Source organism: Triplophysa rosa, linkage group LG11, assembly GCF_024868665.1.
Source record: "Triplophysa rosa linkage group LG11, Trosa_1v2, whole genome shotgun sequence".
Taxonomy (NCBI): Eukaryota; Metazoa; Chordata; class Actinopteri; order Cypriniformes; family Nemacheilidae; genus Triplophysa; species Triplophysa rosa.
Genome location: NC_079900.1, coordinates 2,744,961 through 2,770,465, shown reverse-complemented (window position 1 = coordinate 2,770,465; position 25,505 = coordinate 2,744,961). Strand labels below are relative to the sequence as shown.

The 25,505-nt window shown below is 39.5% G+C and overlaps 2 protein-coding genes across 6 annotated transcripts in view; both read left to right on the top strand.

Moving 5' to 3' along the window:
- The window catches only part of LOC130561860 (adenylate cyclase type 9), a 45,903-nt gene extending 30,955 nt beyond the window's left edge, over positions 1-14,948 (top strand). Inside the window, exons 2-11 of one of the 4 annotated variants that reach the window (XR_008963867.1) lie at positions 2,674-2,837; positions 3,556-3,648; positions 6,268-6,497; positions 6,910-7,012; positions 7,653-7,861; positions 8,167-8,326; positions 9,110-9,252; positions 9,846-9,869; positions 9,947-11,343; positions 11,701-14,948. Coding sequence is in view for 2 of the 4 variants with exons in the window: in XM_057346469.1 (XP_057202452.1) it covers positions 2,674-2,837; positions 3,556-3,648; positions 6,268-6,497; positions 6,910-7,012; positions 7,653-7,861; positions 8,167-8,326; positions 9,110-9,252; positions 9,846-9,869; positions 9,947-11,258 (2,438 nt within the window). In the remaining 2 variants the exon portion in view is untranslated. Of the gene's footprint in view, positions 1-2,673; positions 2,838-3,555; positions 3,649-6,267; positions 6,498-6,909; positions 7,013-7,652; positions 7,862-8,166; positions 8,327-9,109; positions 9,253-9,845; positions 9,870-9,946 lie in introns of all 4 variants that reach the window. The other 3 variants (XR_008963866.1, XM_057346470.1, XM_057346469.1) reach the window with 3 other exon arrangements.
- Positions 14,949-15,290: 342 nt separating this feature from the next.
- The window catches only part of crebbpb (CREB binding protein b), a 51,271-nt gene continuing 41,056 nt past the window's right edge, over positions 15,291-25,505 (top strand). For both annotated transcript variants that reach the window (XM_057346467.1, XM_057346466.1), the window contains exon 1: positions 15,291-16,117. In XM_057346467.1, the coding sequence (XP_057202450.1) occupies positions 16,030-16,117 (88 nt within the window). In that variant the 5' untranslated portion in view covers positions 15,291-16,029. The remainder of the gene's footprint in view (positions 16,118-25,505) is intronic.

Sequence of the window (25,505 nt, the reverse complement as noted above, 5' to 3'; positions counted from 1 at the left end):
TGTGGTGGTGGTGTTGTGGGCAGGGCAGGAAATGTCCTCAACACTCATGACGAGACTCTTTGATAAACAATCAGACATCCGATTCAGACATTCCGACATTCTGTCATGTATACTCTGTTAAAAGCCCTTGAATCATCTGTTTTTTAGCGTGTTGTCATGACGACAGCATTGACCTTGTCATTCATTCATGCACCTGAATGTGTCTTCACAGTGTCTTCAACATTTATTCCCTGTGAGACACTGAAGGTAGATATGCTGCGTACAGTGAGCGTTTTAGTGAGAAGTAAGTGCATTAGCAAACCTTACTGTTTTTCTTTCCTATGACCTTTTCTAAAAATAGCGTCCGGATACAAAAAAAGTAATGAGATTGAAGGAGTGTTGAGTGAGCTACTGTGACCGCTTGAGTCGTCAGTAAATGTTTAGTAATATACTGGTAAAATGCAATCCAAACCACTGTAACAACACCTTATATCAAAATTTCATGTGGATCTGTTGAAAATAGACTGTAGTGCTGTACTGTACCTTTAAGACATTGCATACTGACATACGTCACATGGTCATTCATTATACATTTAGAAAAATAATGCACATCATTTATTGACAAGTAAATTATAAGTTAGTAAATTATTTACTTATTTGTTCTATTTTCATAACAGCATGAATCTAAAATTAATTAAACGAATTGACAGTGTTTGTTTCTTCATTCTATTTTTCTATTTCTGTTTTTCTGTTTAGCTATTTTATTCATTCTATTCAATAGATTTATTTATATATTTTGGCAATCCTTCATGTATTTACTTGTATATATTTTAAATACATTCTACCCACACATTTCCATTAATTATACATTTTCACATTAAAAACAGCAGATCAAACACTGTTTTTATTGGTAATGTTTGGTTTGAACATGGCGAAGTGTATGTAAAGGTGGACAGAGCTAATTCACAGGTGTGCGTTTCCTAAAAATCAAATTGCACATTTTACACTGTCTGTCAACCAATCAGAATAAAGCGTTTGACAGTGGCTGTCAGTGGATGATTGATGTGTGAACATATAACAGACATGCGTCCTGGCACATCGCAAAAGAAAACAAGCATCAAGCCAAGATTTAGGCTTTAGTACAAAAAACTTTCATGCATGTCTACATTCATGCTGTGCTTTGACTGAGAAATCTCTTTATTCAATTTTGCGTTTACAAAAATCTTACAGTCCTAATATGTTAATGGCTTTAGGTAAATGTGTAAACTGGAAAACGTGTCCCGTCTTGTTTTTATTATCTAACGAATGTTGTCTCAAGGTCGTAACTCCGGCGAACTGGACAAAACGAGTTCTGTGTCTTCAAAAGAGCGTGACGCAGTATGGAGCGGTACAGTGGTTTTTAGGAAACGCACACCTGTGAATTAGCTCTGTCCACCTTTACGTATACTTCGCCAAGTTCAAACCAAACATTACCAATAAAAACAGTGTTTGATCTGCTGTTTTTTATTCCAGGTGCTTGTCTTCCTGATTTCCACATCAGCTAGCGTATCTCTCTCCAGCGGTGACAGGTGAATTATGTGCGTGAAGACAGGAACACATGTGCTCGCTCCAAACGTTGACACTGGGCCTGACGTTATTAGTTCCTCCGCTGTCAGCCTCCACGATCTACAAAAACCTGACAGTGTTTGGGTGAAACAGGACTCTTTTAGCTGTCTTATTGTGGCTATAAAACACTCCACCTTTCACAATCCATTTTTCTTGTTTACTCTTCCCAGAGGAACATGTTTATGGCTCAGATGTTGTGTGTTTTATTGATATATCAATGTCTCAGATGATCGTTCAAATATATGGAGGTGTCAAATGACCGTAGATGGTAGAGGTCAAATAATCTGGATTTGGGTAAATCTGATGAGAAATGTCTGATTGCAGACTTGACAAATCTGAGCGCGGTTTGACACATTGTTTTCATCTCTTCTGAAACTTTTGTGACATTTCTGACTCTTTTTCTCAGGAGAAATATCTGAGACGGACTTATGCAAAGGTTTCCATTTGCTCAAATTAATTTCTCAAGCTATCATTCGAGGTCAATTGGCAATAGGTATTGTTTTATAAATTGTAATTTTTGATATTTTGTACTTGTGTACGTTTTTAATATCGATACATGTTTCAGGTTTATTGCTAGAACAAAGACACGAATCAGAGTTTTGCACTATATATTTAGATCCATATGTATGTCCCACATTTTGGTATTATGGATGCAAGAATATTTACCCTTGTGTACATCTTCCATCGGTTCTTTTGCTGAATGTGAGTTTTTTCGGAGGGTTGAGTTCAATTCAATAAAAGCATCATCTGCACATTTGATCTGCACGAAAACGGGTGAAAAATCCTATCATTTGCACCTGGTTTCACACACACACACACACACACACACACACACACACACACACACACACACACACACACACACACACACACACACACACACAGCACGCACGCACGCACGCACGCACGCACGCACGCACACACACACACACACACACACACACTCTCTCTTCACACTCCATGTGTGAGATGATTGATGAATCCATTTGATGGTTGTCAACACGGGTCAATGCACAATGAACCAAACTGATACAGACAAACACTGCTGGGACTTGATGGTGTGTGTGTGTGTTTGTGTGTTCTCTCCAGGTCTTAAGACGTATCTGATCTCCGGGAGGAAAGTGAAGAATCCCCACTGCTCTCAGTCCGGTCTGACGGGAACAGAGCTCCGAAAATCCATCAGCGCTGCGTCCTGCGCTCACGCTCCTGACCTGACGTCATCGGCCTGCGCTCTCACACCAGACAGAGTAAAGGTTTTCAAATATTTACAATAACCAAATGATTTAATATCGTAACGTATCAGTATAGTTCAGGTTGATGTTGTATGCTTTAAGTTTATGCATTCATCCATTCACTGCTGAAGAGAGCTGATGCATCACATCAAATATTGCTGTAATGCATTCGTCAATAAAGGCGCACGGCCAGAGAAACACCGGTGGTAGATCGGTCAGGTTATAATGGACCTGTGCGTGACGCATCCCACTCTCCTTACATTGATCGATCAATCAAACCCAACACACGTTCATCCAAGCAACCTTTCAGGGGACGCCACATTACCCAGCAGCCCTTGTGAACAATGCTCTCATCATTGCACTTAATACTGATGGGACCTTGGGTTGCAAACAATGGGGGTAAATACGAGAAGGGAGACGGGCGAAGCACGTGGTGACAGTGTAGAGAGAAACGCAGACTGATGTCATTATTCGCATCCGTTTAATCCTTTGAATATTCACATGATAAATTACATCCTCACGCTTCAGTTTACGGGTGTTAAATGGCAATAAAAAATGTCACTATACTATCATTTTAATTGGTTGAAATACTTGGAAATAAGTTGAATAGCCAATTTGATTCTTAAAGATTTTAGGCAACAATGTTTTTTCAACAATTCTTTTGTGTTCTACAGGTAACACAACTCTTTGCTCTCTGTGTGCTCTGTTGTAATTCTGATCGTGCTTTTTGTCCCATCAGTCCGCCTGTCCCTCATGTAGCGGGTTGGCTTCAGAAGATGGGATGCTTCTTGACAACTGCACAGATTCCGATCATAAATCCATCAACAGCAAGGTGCGTCAATTAGATCTGAATAAAATGAACAGAATGAATCATTTAAAAAGTGCATTCTGATCAACTAATAAGTCACATTATTACTTCTGCTTCGTAGGTGACATTTAGGCCCGGTTTCATGGACGAGGCTTAGCTTAAGCCAGGACTAGACCTTAGTTAAATTAGCAGATTTAAGGCACTTTTATAAAAATGCCTTAGAAAAAAACATTACTGGTTTGCATCTTGAGACGAAACAATGGCACTGACATATTTTAACCTATGTCATGAAAGTTATTTTCAGTTAAGACAGCTCAAACATTCCTTTTAGTCTGGGACTTGTCTTAAGCCTTGTCTGTGAAACCGGGCATAAAAGTGTAAAGTCAGGAGTGTTTTGTTGTATTTGGTACAGAATTATGAATTATGCACATGATGTATTACAATATATATAGTGCATACTGCAGGTATGACATTGAGTTGTCTTGAAAATAATGCCACGATGAAAATATATTGAATGATCCTAAAAATGAGTTTTATTTTCTTTAGCCTATATATTACATTACATACATAGTATAGTGTAACAACTACTCTAACACGCACGCACGCACGCATCATTTTTTTCAAAAATCTATATTATATATGTAAAAATAATATATATATATATATATATATATATATATATACTTGTGTATATATATATATAATATAGGCCTATTGTATAAATATAATATATTATATAAAATATATTTTATTTTGTTCATGTTAGTTTTGTCACACAAGTGTCACACAAGTGACCCTATAACCTTTAATAGTACTTTATATAAGTATATTTGTATGTTTTTATAGAAAATTATCAATATTATAAATACTATATCTGTTATACACTGCGTTCCAAATTATTATGCAAATTGGATTTAAGTGTCGTAAACATTTAATTTTATATTGTTCAATTAAACTTATGGATGGTATTGTGTCTCAGTGCTCTTTGGATCACTGAAATCAATCTCAGACACCTGTGATAAGTAGTTTGCCAGGTGAGCCCAATTAAAGGAAAACTACTTAAGAAGGACGTTCCACATTATTAAGCAGGCCACAGGTTTCAAGCAATATGGGAAAGAAAAAGGATCTGTCTGCTGCCGAAAAGCGTCAAATAGTGCAATGTCTTGGACAAGGTATGAAAACATTAGATATTTCACGAAAACTTAAGCGAGATCATCGTACTGTGAAGACATTTGTGGCTGATTCAGAGCACAGAAGGGTTCGTGCAGATAAAGGCAGAATGAGGAAGGTTTCTTCCAGACAAATTCATCGGATTAAGAGAGCAGCTGCAAAAATGCCATTGCAAAGCAGCAAACAGGTATTTGAAGCTGCTGGTGCCTCGGGAGTCCCGAAAACCTCAAGGTGTAGGATCCTCCAGATGCTTGCAGTTGTGCATAAACCTACTATTCGGCCACCCCTAACCAATGCTCACAAGCAGAAACGGTTGCAGTGGGCCCACACATACATGAAGACTAATTTTCAAACAGTCTTGTTTACTGATGAGTGCCGTGCAACCCTGGATGGTCCAGATGGATGGAGTAGTGGATGGTTGGTGGATGGCCACCATGTCCCAACAAGGCTGCGACGTCAGCAAGGAGGTGGCGGAGTCATGTTTTGGGCTGGAATCATGGGGAGACAGCTGGTGGGCCCCTTTAGGGTCCCTGAAGGTGTGAAAATGAACTCTGCAAGGTATGTAGAGTTTCTGACTGAGCACTTTCTTCCATGGTACAAAAAGAAGAACCATGCCTTCCGTAGCAAAATCATCTTCATGCATGACAATGCACCATCTCATGCTGCAAAGAATACCTCTGTGTCATTGGCTGCTATGGGCATAAAAGGAGAGAAACTCATGGTGTGGCCACCATCCTCCCCTGACCTCAACCCTATTGAGAACCTTTGGAGCATCCTCAAGCGAAAGATCTATGATGGTGGGAGGCAGTTAGCATCAAAACAGCAGCTCTGGGAGGCTATTCTGACATCCTGCAAAGAAATTCAATCAGAAACTATCCAAAAACTCACAAGTTCAATGGATGCAAGAATTGTGAAGGTGATATCAAAGAAGGGGTCCTATGTTAACATGTAACTTGCCCTGTTAGGATGTTTTTGATTGAAATAGCTTTTGATTTCAGTAAATATGACCTCCTAATGCTGCAAATTCAACAAATGACCATTTTCAGTTTTTTACAACCTATGAAATGTTTTCAAACTCTGTTGTGCATAATAATTTGGAACAGTGCATTTTGAGTTTTTCATTTTTTAAATAAATACTGTTGTCAGTTGGAGGTTTGTTCAATAAAATTCCAAATGTACCCTAACTGTTGATTACTTGAAAATTATACTGACTGTCATTTGCATCGACAAATTAGGAAAACCAGAGAAAGATATCATTTGCATAATAATTTGGAACGCAGTGTACAGTGTATATATATTTATTTAGAAATGAATTTTTTTATTAAGTAGCATTTAGTATAATCTAGCCTTTCTTGTAAGATTAACACCATTTAACGTGCTGTTGATTACATAACTATGTAAATAAATGAATGCAATAATAACTTTTTATGCTGAAATCCGTTCCTTGTTAATTTTTCCCTTCTGAATCTTCAGGGACCTTCTGGCAAGAATCCGAAGACTCTCAATGGCTTGTTAAGTTCTCACCTGGAGCAGCCCGTGGCCCACAGTCAGACGTCTCTGTGCGAGATGCTGCAGGAGAAGAAGTGGGGTGGCGGCGTCAGCGGCATGGGGACGATGGATCATTCTGCCCTCATCCCGCTGCGCTCCAAAAACTTCCGCGAGAGGAGCGACGCTCACTTTGTGGACGTGATAAAGGAGGACAGGTTAGAAAGCGCTGCAGTTTTGAGGCCGTGTGGGGACGAGGCCCGCTGGGACGGAAATGTCAGATAAGATGGAATGTTATTGTTTAACGTCTGCCAGCGGAGGTTGTTCTGTTCCCACCGGGGCGCGTGATGCACTGATGTAATGTACTGTACCATGGGTGAATTCACTTCAACTTCTTTTATTCACTAACCTAATCATATCTAGTGATAGTTCAACCAAGAATAACAAATTCTGTCATCATTTATTCACCCTCCTGTGTTTGTAAACCTGTATGTGACTCTTTCTTCTGTGCAACACAAAAGAAGATATTTAGAGAAATGTCTGAGTGGCGTTGTGCTCATAATACAGCACGCGCGTTTTTAAAACCCAAATCACCAACAACATGTTGTTTTTTGTGCTTTGACCCTGCAGTCTGATGAAAGATTACTTTTTCAAACCGCCGATCAACAAGTTGAGTCACACATTCATAGACAAGTCTTTGGAGAAGGCTTACAAGACCAGTTACCAAGAGGAGGTGAGATTCGATCATCTATCAAATGTAATGTTTCATTGCTCATCTGGTCTGCATATCCAGTGCTTATAACAGCGTGCATGACTGTATGTAAACTGGTGATGTAGAGCGTCATAGGACAGATCAGGAGAGTTTTATTGGACTGTCTGTGTTGCCCTCTAGTGGTGTGTGTTGAAACATTCCAACATTAGTCCAACATTAACTTTGCAAGAAAATGTACTGTGACTGTCCATATATTTATGGCCAGTAAAACTGTGTTTTGAATCATATTTTTGTCCCTATGACAATAAAATTAAAGGAATAGTTCACGCAAAATTGAGAATTTGTCATCATGTGCTCACCCTCCCGTTGTTACAAGCCTGAATACATTTCTTTGTTGTGCTGAACATAAATGAAGATATTTCAATGAAAATCTGTAACTAAACCGTTTTTGGTCACCATTGACTCCCATAGTAGGACTACTATGGGAGTCAATGGTGACCCAGAACGACTGATTTATTCACCCTCGTGTCATTAAAAAACATTTTCAAACTCATTTTTGGGAGAACCATTCCATTGATTTGGGAATTTATCACTTATGTTATATGCTTTCTCCCTTAAAATCAAAGAACACTTTCATGGTCTCTTTCTGTCTTTCTCTCAGGTGAAGACGCAGGCTCCCGTCCAGACTTTCGCCAGTCCCACATTCAGCTCTTTTCTGGACATGCTCCTGTGTTGCTGTGTTTTTCTGGCTCTGTCATTGGCTTGCTTCCTGCGGCCGCTGGTTACCCATCAGCCGCTTCCCACTCCTGCGCTCGTCGTGGCTGCAGTTTCAGCTGTGCTTGAATGTCTGGCCTTGGTGCTGGCCGTCCGGTGAGCGTTCCCTGAGATAAACGTTTCACACCCCGTCACAGCCAATCAATTAACTTTTCTACAACTCCTCCAAAGGGGTTCTGGCAGTGTCACAATTTGGGGTCACAGTTTCCCGGTATGACTGCACCAATGACGGCTGAAATGAACAACCAATAGGAGCACAGCAAATGATTTATTGTGTATAAACCACAGCTATGAACCAACCCGCTGTAGCTTAAAATAACTATATAACATTTTCACATTATTTTTGGTGTTCACATAGCGGTTGGTGTATTAATCTGTGCCTGAATCTGTGTATTATGTAGAAGAGCGTTTTATCTGGATATGGTTCTGGACTGCACCAGGACCCTCCTCTGGGCCATCTCCGGCTGGGTTCCTCGTCACATGATCGGAGCGGTGCTGGTGTCATTGCCTGCTGTGGCCGTCTTCTCTCACATCACCTGTAACATGCATCAGTCCATACAGGTATGCAAACATTCCATATTTTCATTTTTGGAGAAAGGTTTTTTATTAAGCTCTTACACAGATTCAGATCTGGCCTTCGATTTGAATGATTTGTCCTAAAGTAAACCCTGTTCTCATTCAAAACATTTCCCCTGTGTGATCTGCATCCAGTTTTCCTCCAGGAGTTTTCCAGCCCCTGTCACTAGAATCATTAATATCATTCAGTAGCCAGATGTGATGCTCACTGCTGTTTAAAGTTTATTGTTAATATACCGTGAAAAGTAAAAGTTACAAATCCAATGTGGAAAACTTCAGTTTTGTAGAGGTGTAGAGAAAAAAACAATTCTGTCATCATTTACAAGCCCTTTTGTCATTTCAAACCTGTATGACTTTCTTTCTTCCGCAGAACACAAAAGAAGATATTTTGAAACATGTTTTTAACAGAACAGCACAGCCCCCCCATTCACTTCTATTGTAACATTCTTCAAAATATCTTCTTTTGTGTTCTGCGGAAGAAAGAAAGCCATACAGGTTTGAAATGACAAGAGAACTGTAAATGATGACAGAATTCATTCATTTTGAAGGTGAACTACTCCTTTAAGTAAATTTATTTTGTCAACACATGAAGCGATATGTAGTAAAACACACTACATATCAAACACCATTTATTGTGTAACGCCGTGCTGTATGAAACACAAAAAAATGCTTTTGAAAGCCTTTGTGTACATAAGGAACCTATTACGTAACTATTTTAAAATCCCCTATATTTCGTTTGTTTAACTCATTTTCAATCCTGTTTCCCAGTTCACCATGTTCACCTGCTGTGCCGTCATAGTTGCCATCATCCAGTACTGCAACTTCTGTATGCTCAGTTTCTGGATGCGTTCAAGCCTGGCGACGCTAGCTGTACTCACCTTTCTGAGCGTGCTCTGGAGTCCTCCATGCAGGTTTACACAACACATTATACACTGAATATGAATTATGAAATAAGGCATAGAAATGGTTTTGAGTTTGTCATAGAAAATGCTAATTCGACACCCCTGATAGCACACCCAGCTAGGACACATACGTCTGTAAGATGTCTGCTAAAGATCTGGAGATCTGGAAAACATCTGCTGTGTAAAAACGTCTGCTAAACATCTTAGAAAGAGCAGTTTTACATCCATTCTAAATCATAAACATCTTACAGACGTCTTATAGATGTCTATATGACATCTGACAGCAGACGTCTCCGAGACGTATTGCAGATGTCAAATAGACGTCTGCCAGATGTAATGCGCTGTCAGGGCACATACATCCATCTAGGAGACGTCTATTTTCGTATTTTTTTGCTCATCTGCAACACGTCTCTGAGACGTCTGCTGTCAGATGTCTGTAAGGTATTTATAATTTAGAATGTACGTAAAACTGCCTTTTCGAAGACGTTTATCAGATGTTTTACACAGCAGATGTTTTCCAGATCTCCAAATCTTTAGCAGACATCTTACAGACGTACCTGTGCTATCCGGAACTAATGCTGTTTTTCCTTTTTTTCTTTTAGCACTTGGGAGCATTTCTTTTTGAGGTAAGTTTAACACTCACACGAAATTCTCCAGTAGTATTTAATAACATTAAACTTTTGCTCTTTATCTTTTTAATTAGATCCAGCGACCTCAACAGCACTGATTATGAAGTCCAGTCCTCTTTGAAAGCTTCGGGACCACAGGACCTGCTTGGCCCAGAGGCTCTGGTGGCCTTTTTCCTGTTGATTCTGCTGGTTTGGTTTCTGAACCGTGAGTTCGAGGTTAGCTACCGTCTACACTACCACGGCAACGTGGAAGCCGACCAACACCGTATCAAGATCCAAAACATGCGTGACCAGGCGGACTGGCTCCTGCGGAACATCATCCCCATCCATGTGGCTGAGCAGCTTAAGGTGACCCAGAGCTACTCGAAGAACCATGACAATGTGGGCGTCATCTTCGCCAGCATCGTCAACTTCAGCGAGTTCTATGAGGAGAGCTACGAGGGCGGCAAAGAGTGCTACCGCGTCCTGAACGAACTCATCGGGGACTTCGACGAACTCCTGCGCAAGTCCGACTTCTCCAACATCGAGAAAATCAAGACCATCGGCGCCACCTACATGGCGGCGTCGGGTCTCAACGTGCAACAGTGCAGCGATCAGGCGCACCCGCACGCCCACCTGCGAGCCCTGTTCGAGTTCTCATTGGAAATGATGCGCGTGGTCGACGACTTCAACAAAAACATGCTGGGCTTTAAATTCAAGTTACGAATCGGGTTCAACCACGGACCCCTCACAGCCGGAGTGATCGGCACCACCAAGCTACTCTACGACATCTGGGGCGACACGGTGAACATCGCCAGCCGAATGGACACCACCGGCGTGGAGTGCCGCGTTCAGGTCAGCGAGGAGAGCTATTGCGTGCTTAGCCGAATGGACCACGAGTTTGACTACCGCGGCACCGTCAACGTTAAGGGCAAGGGTCAAATGAAGACCTACCTGTACCCAAAGAGCACAGACAGAGGACCCGTGCCGAAGTACCAGCTCTCAGTCTCGCCGGAAATCCGAGCGCAGGTGGACGGGAGCATCGGTCGCTCGCCCACCGACGAGATCGCCAATTTGGTGCCTGCCTCCAGCGTCAGCAGAGTAGGCGCATCGTTCTCCGTCAGCTCAGGGCTTACAGGACAGGGCTACTCAAGCAGAGACTTCACCGAGAAGGCATCTGGCAGTGAGTGCTGCAACGGTACGTCCAAAACTCAGCGATCCGCGTCTGCCGTTGGCCTGACTTATAGACCAGAAACCAACTTGAGTGGAAATCCGGCCACATTCGGTAAACCACCAAACCCAACGTTAACCTCTGATGTGCCGGGTTCCAGACAGTCGGAAAACCTTGAATCGAAGGCCACAGCAAAGAAAGATGTTGAATACACCGGAGAACTGACAAAACTCTGACAAGCCAGCGATGTTGTCCTTAACCCTTTAAACATGGGCTTGCAACCCTCTCCGTTGAGTTGCAGGGATAGGCATGCTTAGGAATGTACGTATCCTACACTCTTAAAAATAAAGGGGCTTAAAATGTTCACAGCGATGCCATAGAAGAACCATTTTTAGTTCCACAAAGAACCATTCAGTCAAAAACCATCTCTTTCTTACTTTCTTATAATCTGAAGAACCTTTTTTCCACCCCAAAGAACCTTTTGTGAAACAGAAAGGTTCTTCAGATGTTAATGGCTCTTTATGGAACCAAAAGGTTCTTCTATGACATCGAAGAACCTTTTAAAGCACCTTTTTTTAAAGAGTGTAACAAAGATTTCTGTGAAGTGGAACGTCTGAATTAAAGCACAAGATGTTTGTACAGCAAGGCCGATTACTGGTGTCTTGATCTCTCTAGCAGGACGACACAGTTCTTGGACTAGACCGGAGAACCACAGAGGAACAGAAGGAATGCTGCGGAGATGCATTGGGACAGCACAAACCACCGTTATTCCCATTTATTTACTATCAGTTTAATACCTTTTTATCACTTGCTCTTTCTGTTTTGTTTTGTTTTGTGAATTATTCATTCTTCAGATTTCTTTTAGTGAAGTGCCTTCAGGATAATAACAATGTGTGAGGCATTTTGAAAAACCTTTAGAAGATTCAAGCTTGTCGATTTGTTGTTAGAAAATGCTTTTACTGGTTTAAGAAGTATTTTTGGATATTTTAAGTTCTGCCAGTTATACATTTCAAGTTGCAACATTTTATTTTCTGTACCTTGTATACGTTTTTCCACTTATTAGTATTTAAGAGAATGTTTGGACAATTTTACAAAGCGTGTTGCAGTTTTAAAAAGGGCAAAGCATCACACAGGTAACGTCAAAACGTCTCTTTGAAGAAGTGAAATGTAGATCACGCTGTGGGCTCAGTTACAGTATAATCAAGACTATCAAACATTTTTATAGAAACGATCCATCTTGTTTTCATTTAGTGCATGGTTTTGCATCCTCCTGATTTGTTTTCTCGCATTCGTTTCAAAATCAAATCTATGAAATAACATGAAATAGCAAGGTCTTAGCTGATAACAAGATCAAAATCTTAAAAAAAAAAACTCACAGTCTTTAAAGGACATAAACTGCATCAGCTTCTTAAAGGGATAGCTATCCCAAAAATAAAAATTCTGTCATCATTTATTCACCCTCTTAACATTTCAAACCTGTAAACTATCGTCCACAGAACACAAACGAAGATATTTTGAAAAAAAAATTGATAACTGGACTTCACGTGCGTTGGTTTTGTGTCCATACCGTAGCAGCGAATGGGGTCCAGTGCTGTTCGGTTACCAACTTTCTTAAAAATATCTTCAGAAGAAAGAAAGTCATACAGATTTGAAATGACAAGAGGGTGAGTAAATGATGACAGAATATTTATTTTTGGGTGAACTATCCCTTTAACTTTTATAACTTATAAGCATGGCAACAAGATGTAAAGTAAAATCTTCAGAATTTCACACTTCACTTTTTCAATGCATGTGATGTGCCTAGTGTTTTTGTGCACGATTCATCCGTGCACGCTATTCTAGTGTTGACCGATAGACAAAGATGTTTAAACAGATGTTTAGACTTGTTGGAGTTCATGCAACTTTTCTAAAATCTTACTCTGTACAACAATTGAATGTTGCAGAAAAGATCAATTTGAAACGTTTGTATTGGTATACACAGAGATGTGACGTTCAGCCTCCTCGTCCCACGAGACCTTCACAACCCCAGCAGGCTTAATTCTCATTTACAGGCGGATGAAATCAAGTCCATCTCAACATTGTTTTCTCATTCAATGTTCATTTATACTTTATAGAGGGTAAATGTGTTTCAAGTGTTATTTCATGGTGACTTTGGGTGCCGTTGCCTTTCATAGCTGCACTGAGATCTTGGAATTAAATTTGATGTGATATAAAGAAAAATATCAGCCATCTTGATTATTAGAAATCTAAGTAAGTTTTGTAAATGAAGTCTCCGTATTGGCAGAATCGTGGGTAAAACAAACTGGCAATAATCTGGGCAGTTGAAATGGACCATGCCAGTTAAATGTACAGATGTTTGTGAAATATTAGAATAGGTTAGACCATAGTTTCGACTCGCCTGCTTGTCTTTTGCTGTGCAATAGTAAAGGGTAAAGTATTGTAAGGGATATTAGACAGATCTGTCGCTATGTATGTATGTAACGTTGCACTGATATTGCATCAATTACTTGACTGTTTCGCTTTGAAAATGATGGACTTCATCTTTTTTTCCTACTTTTGATAAGAGTTAGTGTAGTTGTTTCTATCACTTAAACTTTGGCTTTATAATGGGCAACACTGTCATAGTTTAGAGGGTTGTGTGCTCAAACTTTTCTGTTGTTTATTTTCTCATTTACTTTTCAAGAGACACATTAATAATATTCATACGATTGTTCTTTGATTAAACTATGTGACCTTATGTAGAACTATGCCGTGATGCCATACAGAAAAAAAGGAATTGTTGTAAAAAATTGATTAATTTGTCAATTAGTTTCATGTGTATTAGTGCCTTTTACTTATTTAGAATGCATCGAAATGACAAATGACACCCCTGTTCATTTTCACACATAAATGCATAATTCACATGTGCTATTGTATTAAAATAACTTTTTAGATTTTAATTGTTCTTTTCTTTTAGCGCTGTGCCTTTTCTTTAAAAGAATTTGCTTGCCATGTCCATGCCTGATGTATGTTCAATCTGAATGTGAAAATTACAGGATGAATATTGTCATTTGACTCCAAGATGCGATTCTTAAATAAGTGACTTAAATTCTGTGCTGATTTTGATGTGGGGTTTTTTTTGTGACACCAACGTTCCCCATTTATATAGGTTTCATTTTAAAGGGCACAACCTTTAGACCATAATAAAAGTGCCGTTGCTGCCTAAAGGGGAATATGAGCACACAACCCTTCAGGGCTCCTCTGTTTTTAGAGATGGAGAGCAATATAAAACTTGATTAAGCAAAATAAGCATCGTGAACCGCTGCTTTAGAGCGTAAACTGTTATGTTTTTAGACATTTCCATTTGAGTAGAAATGTACCTGATATGAACCGCTTGTCACAACTTTGTAGTGAGCAATGAAAGGGCTGAACTAATGCATGATAAGAGAAGAGCCACTTTTTTTAATTTCATTTTCATTTTGACCAGTTGATGATCCCAAGCAATTTGATCTCAGCAATGTGTATACAACCTTGATACACAACTTGTGTCTTAATAGATGAATCACTGGAACTTTTCGCCAAAGAGTCGATTTATTCAGAATGAATGATTTTGACTTTTACTCTGTTTCTTCAGAGATACTTTATTAAGTCATTTATAAAGTCAATGCGTAATCTGTATCTTTATACAATTCTGTTCTGTTTGTACATATGCATTGCTCTCTGTGTCAACATATCATTCTTTTTTGTATCATTTATACATATGCATGTGCCATACTGTTACATCAGAGCCAATGGATGAAAAGGGAACGCTAATAATACAGTGTTAAAGTCTGCATTTTGTCTGTTGACTTTTAATTGCCTTTACAATCTTTTTAGCAGAAATATCGTGCACACGCATTTGATACATTTTTACTTCTGTACCTTATACTATAAATAAAACTATTAGTAACAGATATTCATCATTTTTGTATAGGTATACTATTGCACGTTTACTTTATTTTAATGTAGAGACTACACTGAAATGATAAAAGTCATTTTAAAGCTTATTTTATTATACCACCATGTAAGTCTTATCGTAGTAGCCTGTAATAATAGTAATATATACCGTATTTATAGTAGGTTTTTCTCAAATTGATTAAGTTCTCCTCACGTTTCTTTCACTACAAAATTAAATGCCAACCACGCCTCCTAGCGGCTATTTTGGTTAACGCCGTGTGACGTGCTCGCGTGCGTGAGAGGCGTGCCTGCGCAGCCCCTCCCCCTCCACAGTCTGGCTGGAAAAGAAAAAAACTTTTTTGTATCGAAGGAATCAACAGCCGCCATCTTGTCGCGGATGAGCGTCAGGATTTCGGGAGATCATTATTTAATTTTTTACGCACCCTGCTCCACCAGAACCGGGCCAAATATCTTCGTTGCGACGGAAACGACCAGCTTCGGGCAAAATCGAGGATCTTTGCGGCGAATATAGGCAAAATGGAGCCGTTTTTGTGGTCGGCTGGAAAACCCCCGTATATCTGATTTCCCCCTTCAGCGCGAGCGGCGCTCCTGTGCCACTCGCAGATTCCAAATATAATTATTTCCTCGCGTTTTCGATTTATATTTCAGGACTTTGTTGATTTTTCGATCGGAGCTGGATATGGAGCTCGTAGGTCTTTATTTTTTTTCACAGAAAAACGCCTCTTTGGAGAGATTCGCGCGAGCCACTTGAAGAAATAGCACGGGTTGATGCTTTTCCTCGTCGTTTTCCTCGGTTTTAACGATGATATAATTTATTTTCGGGGGGTTTGGGGTGATTATTACGGTTAATTATGCGGGTTTTGGGTGTTGGATTATCATGGGGTGAATGGCGGTGGCGGAGCGGGGCGCTGTTGAGCCGCGTTTGAGCCCCATCTGTTAATTATTGGCCCCTGATCGCTGAATAATAATAGAAAAACCCGAGGGTCCGTTTGATTTATTTCGCTTTGTCCCCCTCTTGGGCTCCGGGAAGACAATTTTTTTGCTGTAACGTGTTTTTGTGAGGAAGACAGGATGGCCGATAATCTGCTGGAAATGGGTCCCCCCAACGCAAAACGGCCCAAGATGAACTCACCTGCGCTACCCTCCTCCGACCCTCCAGGTAAGATCCCTGTCCCATAAGAAACCTCTCCGACCTCAGGTGTCCTGTCAGGTACAGTCCGCTTCATAATTCACATTAGACCAGGTTTGACGATCTTTAATGCTTGTCTGACAGAGACCTCACATGTTAAGTCGGATGTCTCTCTAGCTCAGTCCAGGTAAAACTCACCTGTCGCATTTGAAGCCCCCGAAAAACCCATGTGCTATAAGAATCCCTGCAGGTTAGGTTCAGGTAAAGTTCTCCATAAATTTTTGGCTCTTTGGATTGAATGAATTAAACCCACAAGACAAAGTTCACGTTCGTCTCTCTTGTCCCACTAGAATCCCTCAGATTCTCCTAAAAAACATCTTAAACTGGTTTTCTTCTAACCTCTGAACCCAGTCTGCTTCATACTCTGTCCATAAGAAACCTGCCTGACCAGGCCCAAGTCCTGTCTATGTTCTAGAGGTTTAGTACTATGTCACCAGTAATGCATCAATCAGTCAATACAATGTTTTTCAAAGCTACCAATGAAGGTTTTTATGTGTGTGTCTGTGTTCACATAAGGTATCTTCACATAAGTATTGTAAGAAATATAAGCAGTGTCTTTAATTTGTTCAGTACGCTTATATAGGGGGAATTCAGGTTGAATGGGACATTTTCTGACATACAAATTATAAAATGGCTGAATGTTCATTAATCGTGGTAAGTGAAGCTAACCAATAAACTCATTTGAATCAGAATGATATTGTTGTTACATAGTCATGAGTGTTATTTATATTTTTTATTTGATCTCCACAATGACCATTAAAACAGCTTTTGAAGAAAAGCAGAAGTTTTCTTGTAATCTCTAGTTTGCGTGCAAGTCTTCATGCATCAGTTTCAGTCAACTGAATTGTTTTCGTTTATGAGTTCAAAGATTTCTGATCAATGTTTGGTCCTCTTTTATTTTTTTCAGCATGGTTGTGTTTTCAGTATGCAGACATTAATGTTAGTTGCTAATGATTTTCACTAATAACGTGCAATTCCTTTATTAGATAAATGATTAACATCAGTTTGTTTCAGCACTTTGATTGATAATATTCTAGGTTTATTTCTGCTTTGCTGATATGTTTTTAACACAGCCGTGGCGTTTACAAGCATACTTTACATTTTGTAGGGTGATAACCGTAAACAAAAATAGATTCAATATGCAGTTGATGTTTAATGTCATTATTTTTAAGTAGGGCTGGACGATTTGGCCAAAATGTATATTGAAATATTTGTCTTCGTTCCGTCCGATACTATATAATTCCGATAACGATGTGAACAAAGGTGTGTTTGGTGCGGTGCTTGTTTGTGTGTTCATCTATGGTGCGCCGCTATTTTCTATACTGAGTCCATAATTAGAGCCCTGTGATTTCAGCGATGTGGTAACCGGGAACGAATAGCGGAGGCGCTACCCAGCTTTTTACATTTATGCATTTGGTAGATGCTTTTATCCGAAGCGACTTACATTGTATTATTGTTGGTTATAGTTATTCAATATAATCAGATCGTTCTATCGCCAGCCTGTGGATCGCCGATACACGATAGTATTGAGGGGCGGGGCAATTACGCATTTATCTATGACAAGCTGGATTTGTGGACAAAAACAGAAGCTTATGTGTCTAGAAAATGCTCATGTGTGACTGCAATTAGCATTCTATCAGAGTTTAAGTTCAGTGCAGTTGGCAACATTGTTACTTACCACCGCAACCTTTTAAACAAGAGAAAGTAAACTATTGCTATAAGTCAATATCATTCATCCAAATGCGTCATTGATGCCGGTGTGCGCTGTTATTACTTGATTGCCAAACGGGAACAACTCGTGCGGTGGTTTTAAACCCTCACACGCATAGCAATTCATGCGAGGAAAACCCCGAGCCGCGCACATCACAAGTTTATCGTGCACTGAAAACTGAAAGGCCGCACATTATAAACTCTCTCTGGTGAGAGGAAAAGCCTAAGCCGCGTGCATTGCAAGCTCTCTTGCATGAAGAAATGCGCAATGCGCGTTTGTAATATTGATTTGCAACATATATTGGCAAACAGCCAACTATCGTCCAGGGAATCAGCTATCGCCGATAGGTCTGAGGATCGTCTATACACGATAGTATCGTCTATCGGAACAACCCTACATTGTATGATGCTATACATTTGTTTTTGAGTATGTGCAATCCCTGGGATCGAACCCATGACCTTGCCGTTGCTAGCGCCATGCTCTAACCACTGAGCTACAGGAAGATGTCACCTGCTTGTTTTGCGTGAATGAGCTGCACAGTTTAACGCATTACTCAGGGCTCGACATAAACTCTTGTCCAGGACAAGTGAATGTTTTGTATGGGCAAGTGAGAGAGAATTTTACTTGCCCGACTGGACAAGTAACTTGGAAAAAAAAACAGTGCTACGAAAAATCTGTCTGTGCTAAGAATAATAAGAATAGGTGCATTAGACAGAGCTGCCTGTTTGTGTGAATTGTGTTTGTCGTGGTTGTGCTTGTTTGTGTGGTACAATAATCAATGGCACAGCACATTGAATCCATGTAACTAGATGCGGCTGCGTATGTCATCTGGCTAGCTGCTCTGTTCTGCGTGTCTGAGTGAATGAGGTGCACAGATAAGTAGGGCTGTGCGATTTGGGGAAAATATCGAATTGCAAGTTTTTTTTTACAGACATTGCGATTTGATTTGCGATTTAATTTTTCTAAGTCAAGCTTCAGCTCAATATTGTCAAGAGTGTGAAGCACATTATGGGTATAGTTACCCTGCTGAAATAAAACATTAAAAACCATTACGGAAATTCTAATTGTTTCCATTACAACCATTACAAAATTCCTTTTGTAGTGTGTTTTGGTCACTATTCAAATAGGAATTGCTGTTGTTCTATTGGTTCCCAGCTGCCAGATTACATCACATCAATAGAATCCAAATACCAGTATACACTATTATAGTTTCAATTAAAACAAATACAACTCCTATTGTAACTAGTGATGTAACGATTCACTCAGCTCACGATGCGATGCGATTCACGATTCTGATCTCACGATGCGGTTTATTCACGATTTACTCACGATTTATTTTGAAAAAATGAGTTGAAACAAATTAGAAATGAACAACTTCCCTTGCATTATTTCTTAAATGCTTCACGTTTCTTTGTATGATGAAATAATGTTTTATTTCAAATAACAAAACTAAACTGCAATTTTATAACAAATTAATAATAGAAAAATTCTCTTTAATATAAACAAACTAATACTGTCTGTGCTTTTCTTGGATTTTTTTGCATTTAAGAAATATCAGCATCCACATTTAGGTTTGCAGTGAAAATAGCGGCCCCTGCTGTTCAAAAAATGTATTGCGATTCAGTTCAAGCCTCAACCGATTTGAATCGTCGCTCATTATAACCGATTTTCAACCGGCTCACGGTGAATCGTTACATCCCTAGTTATAACCCTTAAATCCATAAAGTTTTCTATTGTGTTAAATACTATTACTAAAATAGTACATCGGTTACATAGGCTGATTTACTCGTTTTTAAGTATTTGGGATTTTAAAAACAAGTAGAAAATGTGCTGAATGTTTCATTTCATCCAAGTGAAATTAGCAAAACAGTTAGATAGAATTTACATTTGTTTGAAACGCGGAGCCAGACGTGAGTTGACACAGGGTGTGCGCATGCGTCAAGCCTCGTCCATATTGCCAGATGCACTTGTGGAGACTTGCGGTGTGGAGCCGGACTTGAGTATAAACGTATGGCGTTATTATAATGACAAATTTCGCGAGCGCATTATTACAAGGCGAGAGCGCATTCTTGTCATACGAGCGCGCGAATCTCTCCGCTCGCACGCCGATTTCCTTTGCTCGTGCACAAAACTGGACGCGCGCTTTCAATTATACGCTGCTCTCTTATGAATTTTCTCTCCTCTCGCTCAGTGAGCATGTGCGCACTCAAAATTGCGTCCACGAATCCTTTGGTACTCTTGCTCTCGAGAGGTCCTCCTGCGTGTTCCAGGCATTATAGGCTGTCAAAAGTAGTCAACCAATCAGGGATAGGCTTCCACGTCGGGCCAATGAAAACGCGACCTCTTAACTACAGTAGGCCTAATTGTTAAAAATGCTTGATGAAAAGAGTTGTTTTTCGTGTTCTTTTCTACAAAAGTGTCATGTTAATGTGTAATTCTTGTAAAATAGTACATTGTAAATTGCTGAGTTTCATTCTTATAAAATCTTTTAATATATAAACCTTTTAATGAGTGGATTCTTGCGTGTGGGTAGGTGGGTGGATGGGGGGCACCATGAGGTCTTAATACGCCTCTGGATCCACCACGTTCTCAGGTAACAATTTTAATATATTTGATGCAACATTATTAATCAAATGTATATTATAAATGAACGGTAAGGGAGCGTTTGGTATATTGCATAGAAGTTCAGTTTATGCCCTGAACTTCTGGAACACTGAATGCAGAACACTTACAGTGTCTGTCTGCAAACGCATTAAATGCATAACCAAATAGGTATAGAATATTATATGATTTTCCAAATGCTCCAGACGCTATTATTGTTTTGATATGTACCGTTACTTGTAGTAAATATTATTTTAGAATAAAGCTAACTGAAGACACCAATCTAAATTGTTCGGTAATCAATTTAGTACTATTTTGACAATACTATGTTTAGTGTAGGACATGCATGAGGACCACATGAACTTGAGGGTGTTGGCCTGTTTTGTCTGAATAACATGGTAGTTAAACTGACGTTTATATGTAGCCTACAAAGCATCCTAATGCCCCGTTCATTTGTAATACACATTTGACTAATAATGTTGCATCAAATATATTAATATTGTTACCTGAGAACGTGGTGGATCCATCTTGCTTCGTTGAAAACGTCGAGTCACTTTCAACCAATAAGATGCCATGTAAGAGGTCGCGTTTTCATTGGCCCGCCGTGGAAGCCTATCCCTGATTGGTTGACTACTTTTGACAGCCTATAATGCCTGGAACACGCAGGAGGACCTCTCGAGAGCAAGAGTACCAAAGGATTCGTGGACGCAAGGCACGCATTTTGAGTGCGCACACGCTCATTGAGCGAGAGGAGAGAAAATTCATAAGAGAGCAGCGTATAATTGAAAGCACGCGTCCAGTTTTGTGCACGAGCAAAGGAAATCGGCGTGCGAGCGGAGAGATTCGCGTGCTCGTATGACAAGAATGCGCTCTCGCCTTGTAATAATGCGCTCGCGACATTTGTCATTATAATAACGCCATATAAACGAGCATTACGAAACGGGCTGTGTGTGCGCGCATCAAGTTAAAATGGCTTGTCCGGGAGACGCGCCGTACGGGGCAGAGATGCGCAAGTATGACACAGGCTGTGTGTGCGTGTCAAGTTTAAATGGCTCTTCTGCAAGACGCGGGAGTGTGATACAGGCTGTGTGTGCGGTCTTCTGAATTGGAATATTCTTTAGTATTTATTTGCCTAATATGATCGATCTGAATCTGCAGACGCCGTAATCCCTCTCCCGCTTTCTGTTTGTTTGTTTTTTTCTAATGACGGGCGTTTACGCAGTTGGCTAGTGCAGTGCTGATTGGGCATAACGGAGGTGCGCTCACTCAGTCTCAAAGCAGGCTTGGAACAGACGCGTTTCATATTTTTCACATCGCAGCCTCTTGCGATTAGCAAATCGCAACGTCTCACATCGCGATTGCTATTCGATTTCGATTAATCGCGCAGCCCTACAGATAAGCACACTACACAAGTGATGATCGAGGATTTGTCTGCGTCTGCTCTATATGAGGATATAAACACATCTTCATCTCCAAAGTTGCTCTGAGAGTTTATTTTACGAGCATTTTACTGTTTGAGTACAGCTGTCGTCAGACACACTAAAACTCAAGCGTCTTCCAGACGACATGTGCAAAAAAAGTCCCGTTAACATGAACACTCAGATGAAAAAATACTGTAGGATTTGCTAAAGGAAATTGTAGGACCCTTGTACTAATTGTTGTAAAATGTTGATAATCTGTAGTAAAACACTATATATCTAGGAATTTTACTGCAGTTTACTATATTAAATTATTATAATGCACAGTTTTGCAAACTGGTGATTTTTTTTATCTTGAAGTGAGCTGTTGTCTATTGGTTAAAAAAACATTCCTAATTATTTAACTAATTAGTGAAATAATTTTAACTTCATTAATTTATCCTGAAACCTTTTTAATACTTTATGCTTTTGCACAAAATCATCCTGTAGACTGCTCTTGGTGGCCCTGGGCCACATCTACAAAACATGATATGCCACATCTAAAAATGAATTTTTCCCATGAACACTTGCATTCCTGTCAAGACATTATGTAAGTTATAAAGTACACTAAAGGGGTTTATTCTGCGATAACAGCCGGCTGCCTGTAAATTATCCTGCTTATTACATGGCTACTTGCCTCATAAGTAATTTATTGAAAATTTTGAAAAATTTTGTTAGCTCGTATTTTTAATGCATACCTTCCGCAAGGAAAACCTGATTAGTTTCAGTTTTAAGGTAAGACAAAACGTTAAAATGCCAGGAACAGGCAATTTGGTGTATTTGTAAATACAATGTCAGATATGTTATTAAAGGACACATTTATATTGAATATTTGTGAAATATTAAATTGTGCCTGTCAAAATGATTTGCAGCATCCCTATGTGTTATTGGTATTGAGCTGTTGCTATTTGGGAATATCATACCTTGGAATGTAGAGATTGGCCAATCAGTATCAAATATTCCAGAGCGCCGTGTAATAACTATTTATATAATATATGTTTTTCGCAAATTCTCTTTTCCCCACTTTCCCATGGTTTTCTCTAACAATTTCTCTAACAAAAAAAGATACGCACCTAGTTTATTTTTGATGTGATGTTTCTCGCCGTCTTCGCGTCGGTCACAGCTCAGCTCATCGAGTTTACAGACACAACGTGAGCGCATTACTACGATTCGCTGTTTGCTGTCACGGATTTTTTGAGCCCGAGGACGAACGATTTGATATTTGAGACGTTTAAAAACGAAACTAACCGCGGACTCTGAGGAGTTCAGAACAAGCCATTTATCTGTTGATTACTCGAGACAGAATCATTTCCAATCTGTACACAACAAGAATAAAACATAAGTTTTATGTGAAGTTATCTTTACATTGTGTTGTGAATATGACGAAAATTGTCCTTAATACACAATTAATTCATCTTAAGAACGTAAGACGAGCCCTTGCGTATTGCTTTAACACTATACACAATAAAATATATACTTTTTCATACAAAATGCCATGCACATTTTCTGATTGTTCAATTGAATTCAGAGTACTAATTTGGCCTTCTGTATTCAGAGTTCAAACAGTACTGTAGCACTTAATGCTTCTCCGAAGGTTCTGCCTCTTTTTAAACGATGAGCAGAACCAAACCACTGTCACCTTAAATAGTATTTTAAAACTATTTTAACACATTTACACATACTTACATTTCTGTACAAATATAAATGCATTTAAAACTGTTCCACAGAATTATGCAGTTTTTCCAATATTTTAGCACGGATTTAACAAAAAAGTCTGCAGATTCTGTATGACCCTGGTATTGAGTAATGTCATCATATCCCTCTGAAATGAAAACAAAACTACACATCGTAATTTCTGTGAGTTGAGTCTGTTTATAATCAAAGTATTTGTCAGTAATACAGCTAATTGCATTGCAGGCTAATTTAAGATGTACCCCTGAATTTTCCACTTGCGCTCCTAAAAATTTCAGTCAGGGGCTCAGTGTTTCCCCTAGGTTTTCGGCTTTGGGGGGATGTGGTCTCTATATTTTTTTTGCGGTGTAGGTCCGGACAATACTTTTTAATAAATATTTAATCAATCGATCTAATGTTTTATCAGGCCATTTATTTTATATTATGATAGCCACAGTAAGGTCTTGTAACTGAGAAAATGTGTTGTAGGCTATGTTGCTGAAGTGAAGTCCTAGTAGTCTATTTTAATATTTAAAAAACTATTGACAACAAATGTTACAACTGAAATGAATTTATCATGAGCAGAATTACTTACAAAGTTACTAACAAGTAGCCTTTCCATGCCATTCATACTAGAACTGATTCTAAATAATCTTTCCGATTAAAACATGATTCATTATGAAATGCTGTTAACATGTTGATTATTAATACTATTTATATTATTAATATCATTAATGCTAAATGTAGATACAAGATGTTATGTTTTATAATCTGTCACAAACCTATATAGCAAACAGTAAACTTACTGACAACTAAATATACTTTATTACTGCTGCATTTTCATTTACTTAAGCTTTACAGTAAGGGGTGTCCATTTATTTACCTGATCTTGGTGTCTGCAGGTCTTTATATGCGACGTGTCTTTGGCGGGAGAAGCAGTGCTCACGGAGCGGAAAGGGTTCAAATGAAGCACGTTTAGCGCTAAATGAAGATATTAGAAGATATAGCGGCAAAATAATAAACATAACTTTCCCTGAGTGATGTGTACAGCTAAGTTATTTAGACGCGCTGCTCAATTTAAACTACAGAAATAAGACTAATGTTTTGAATGGTTCATTATGTCTCGCGGTCCGGATGGAATGAAGGGTAAGCTGGGTGAAAACCTGTCATCCGGTGGTAACTGGACTGTTGCTTGTCAGGGGCAGGGAGTGCGTCTTTTCTGTACTTGGACTCAGAGCAAGAAAGCAAATGTGCCATTTTCACGTTTAAAAACACAAATATTGTCATGTACTTTTCAGGTGGTTGACGCGACATATTTTCCCACACGTGATCTCTGTCCGCTGGTGGGAGTGTGCTTACCTGTGTATGTGCGCGCATGTCGGGGGAACTCAATACGGAGAGCAGAGGAGAATTGTAAAGGCACGACCATGATATTTAGTTTGTTTAATACGAGAACAAGGTATAGACATGTTATATAGGGAAGGTAACCTTAAATGACTTCTCTTGTGATCTGGCGCTATATAAAATATATTTTGACCTTCAAGGGGGGCGGGAGGTGCCGTTGGAGGGGCGGGGTAATGGTAGGGGAAACACTGGGGGCTACAGTGCTCCTAGTAAAATTCTGTTATTTTCTCTCCTTCACTGGTTGACTTCTGTGAAACCGAAACGATAATGTTATGGACTAGGGGTTGAACGACCTCAGATTTTTTGAATTTGACTATTATGTGATAAAAGTCGCGTCGATGACGTCATTAATAAATAAATATTTTACGGATTCAGATCAAATCGTGAATGTTGCGGACGAAAACAGGACACATTGTTAATCATGCATGCGGAAGCAGGACAAGATAACATATATTATTGCCGGGAGTGTGACAGAATCCCGCTGAAGCGGGTGGGAATGTCATCCGTCCCGCAC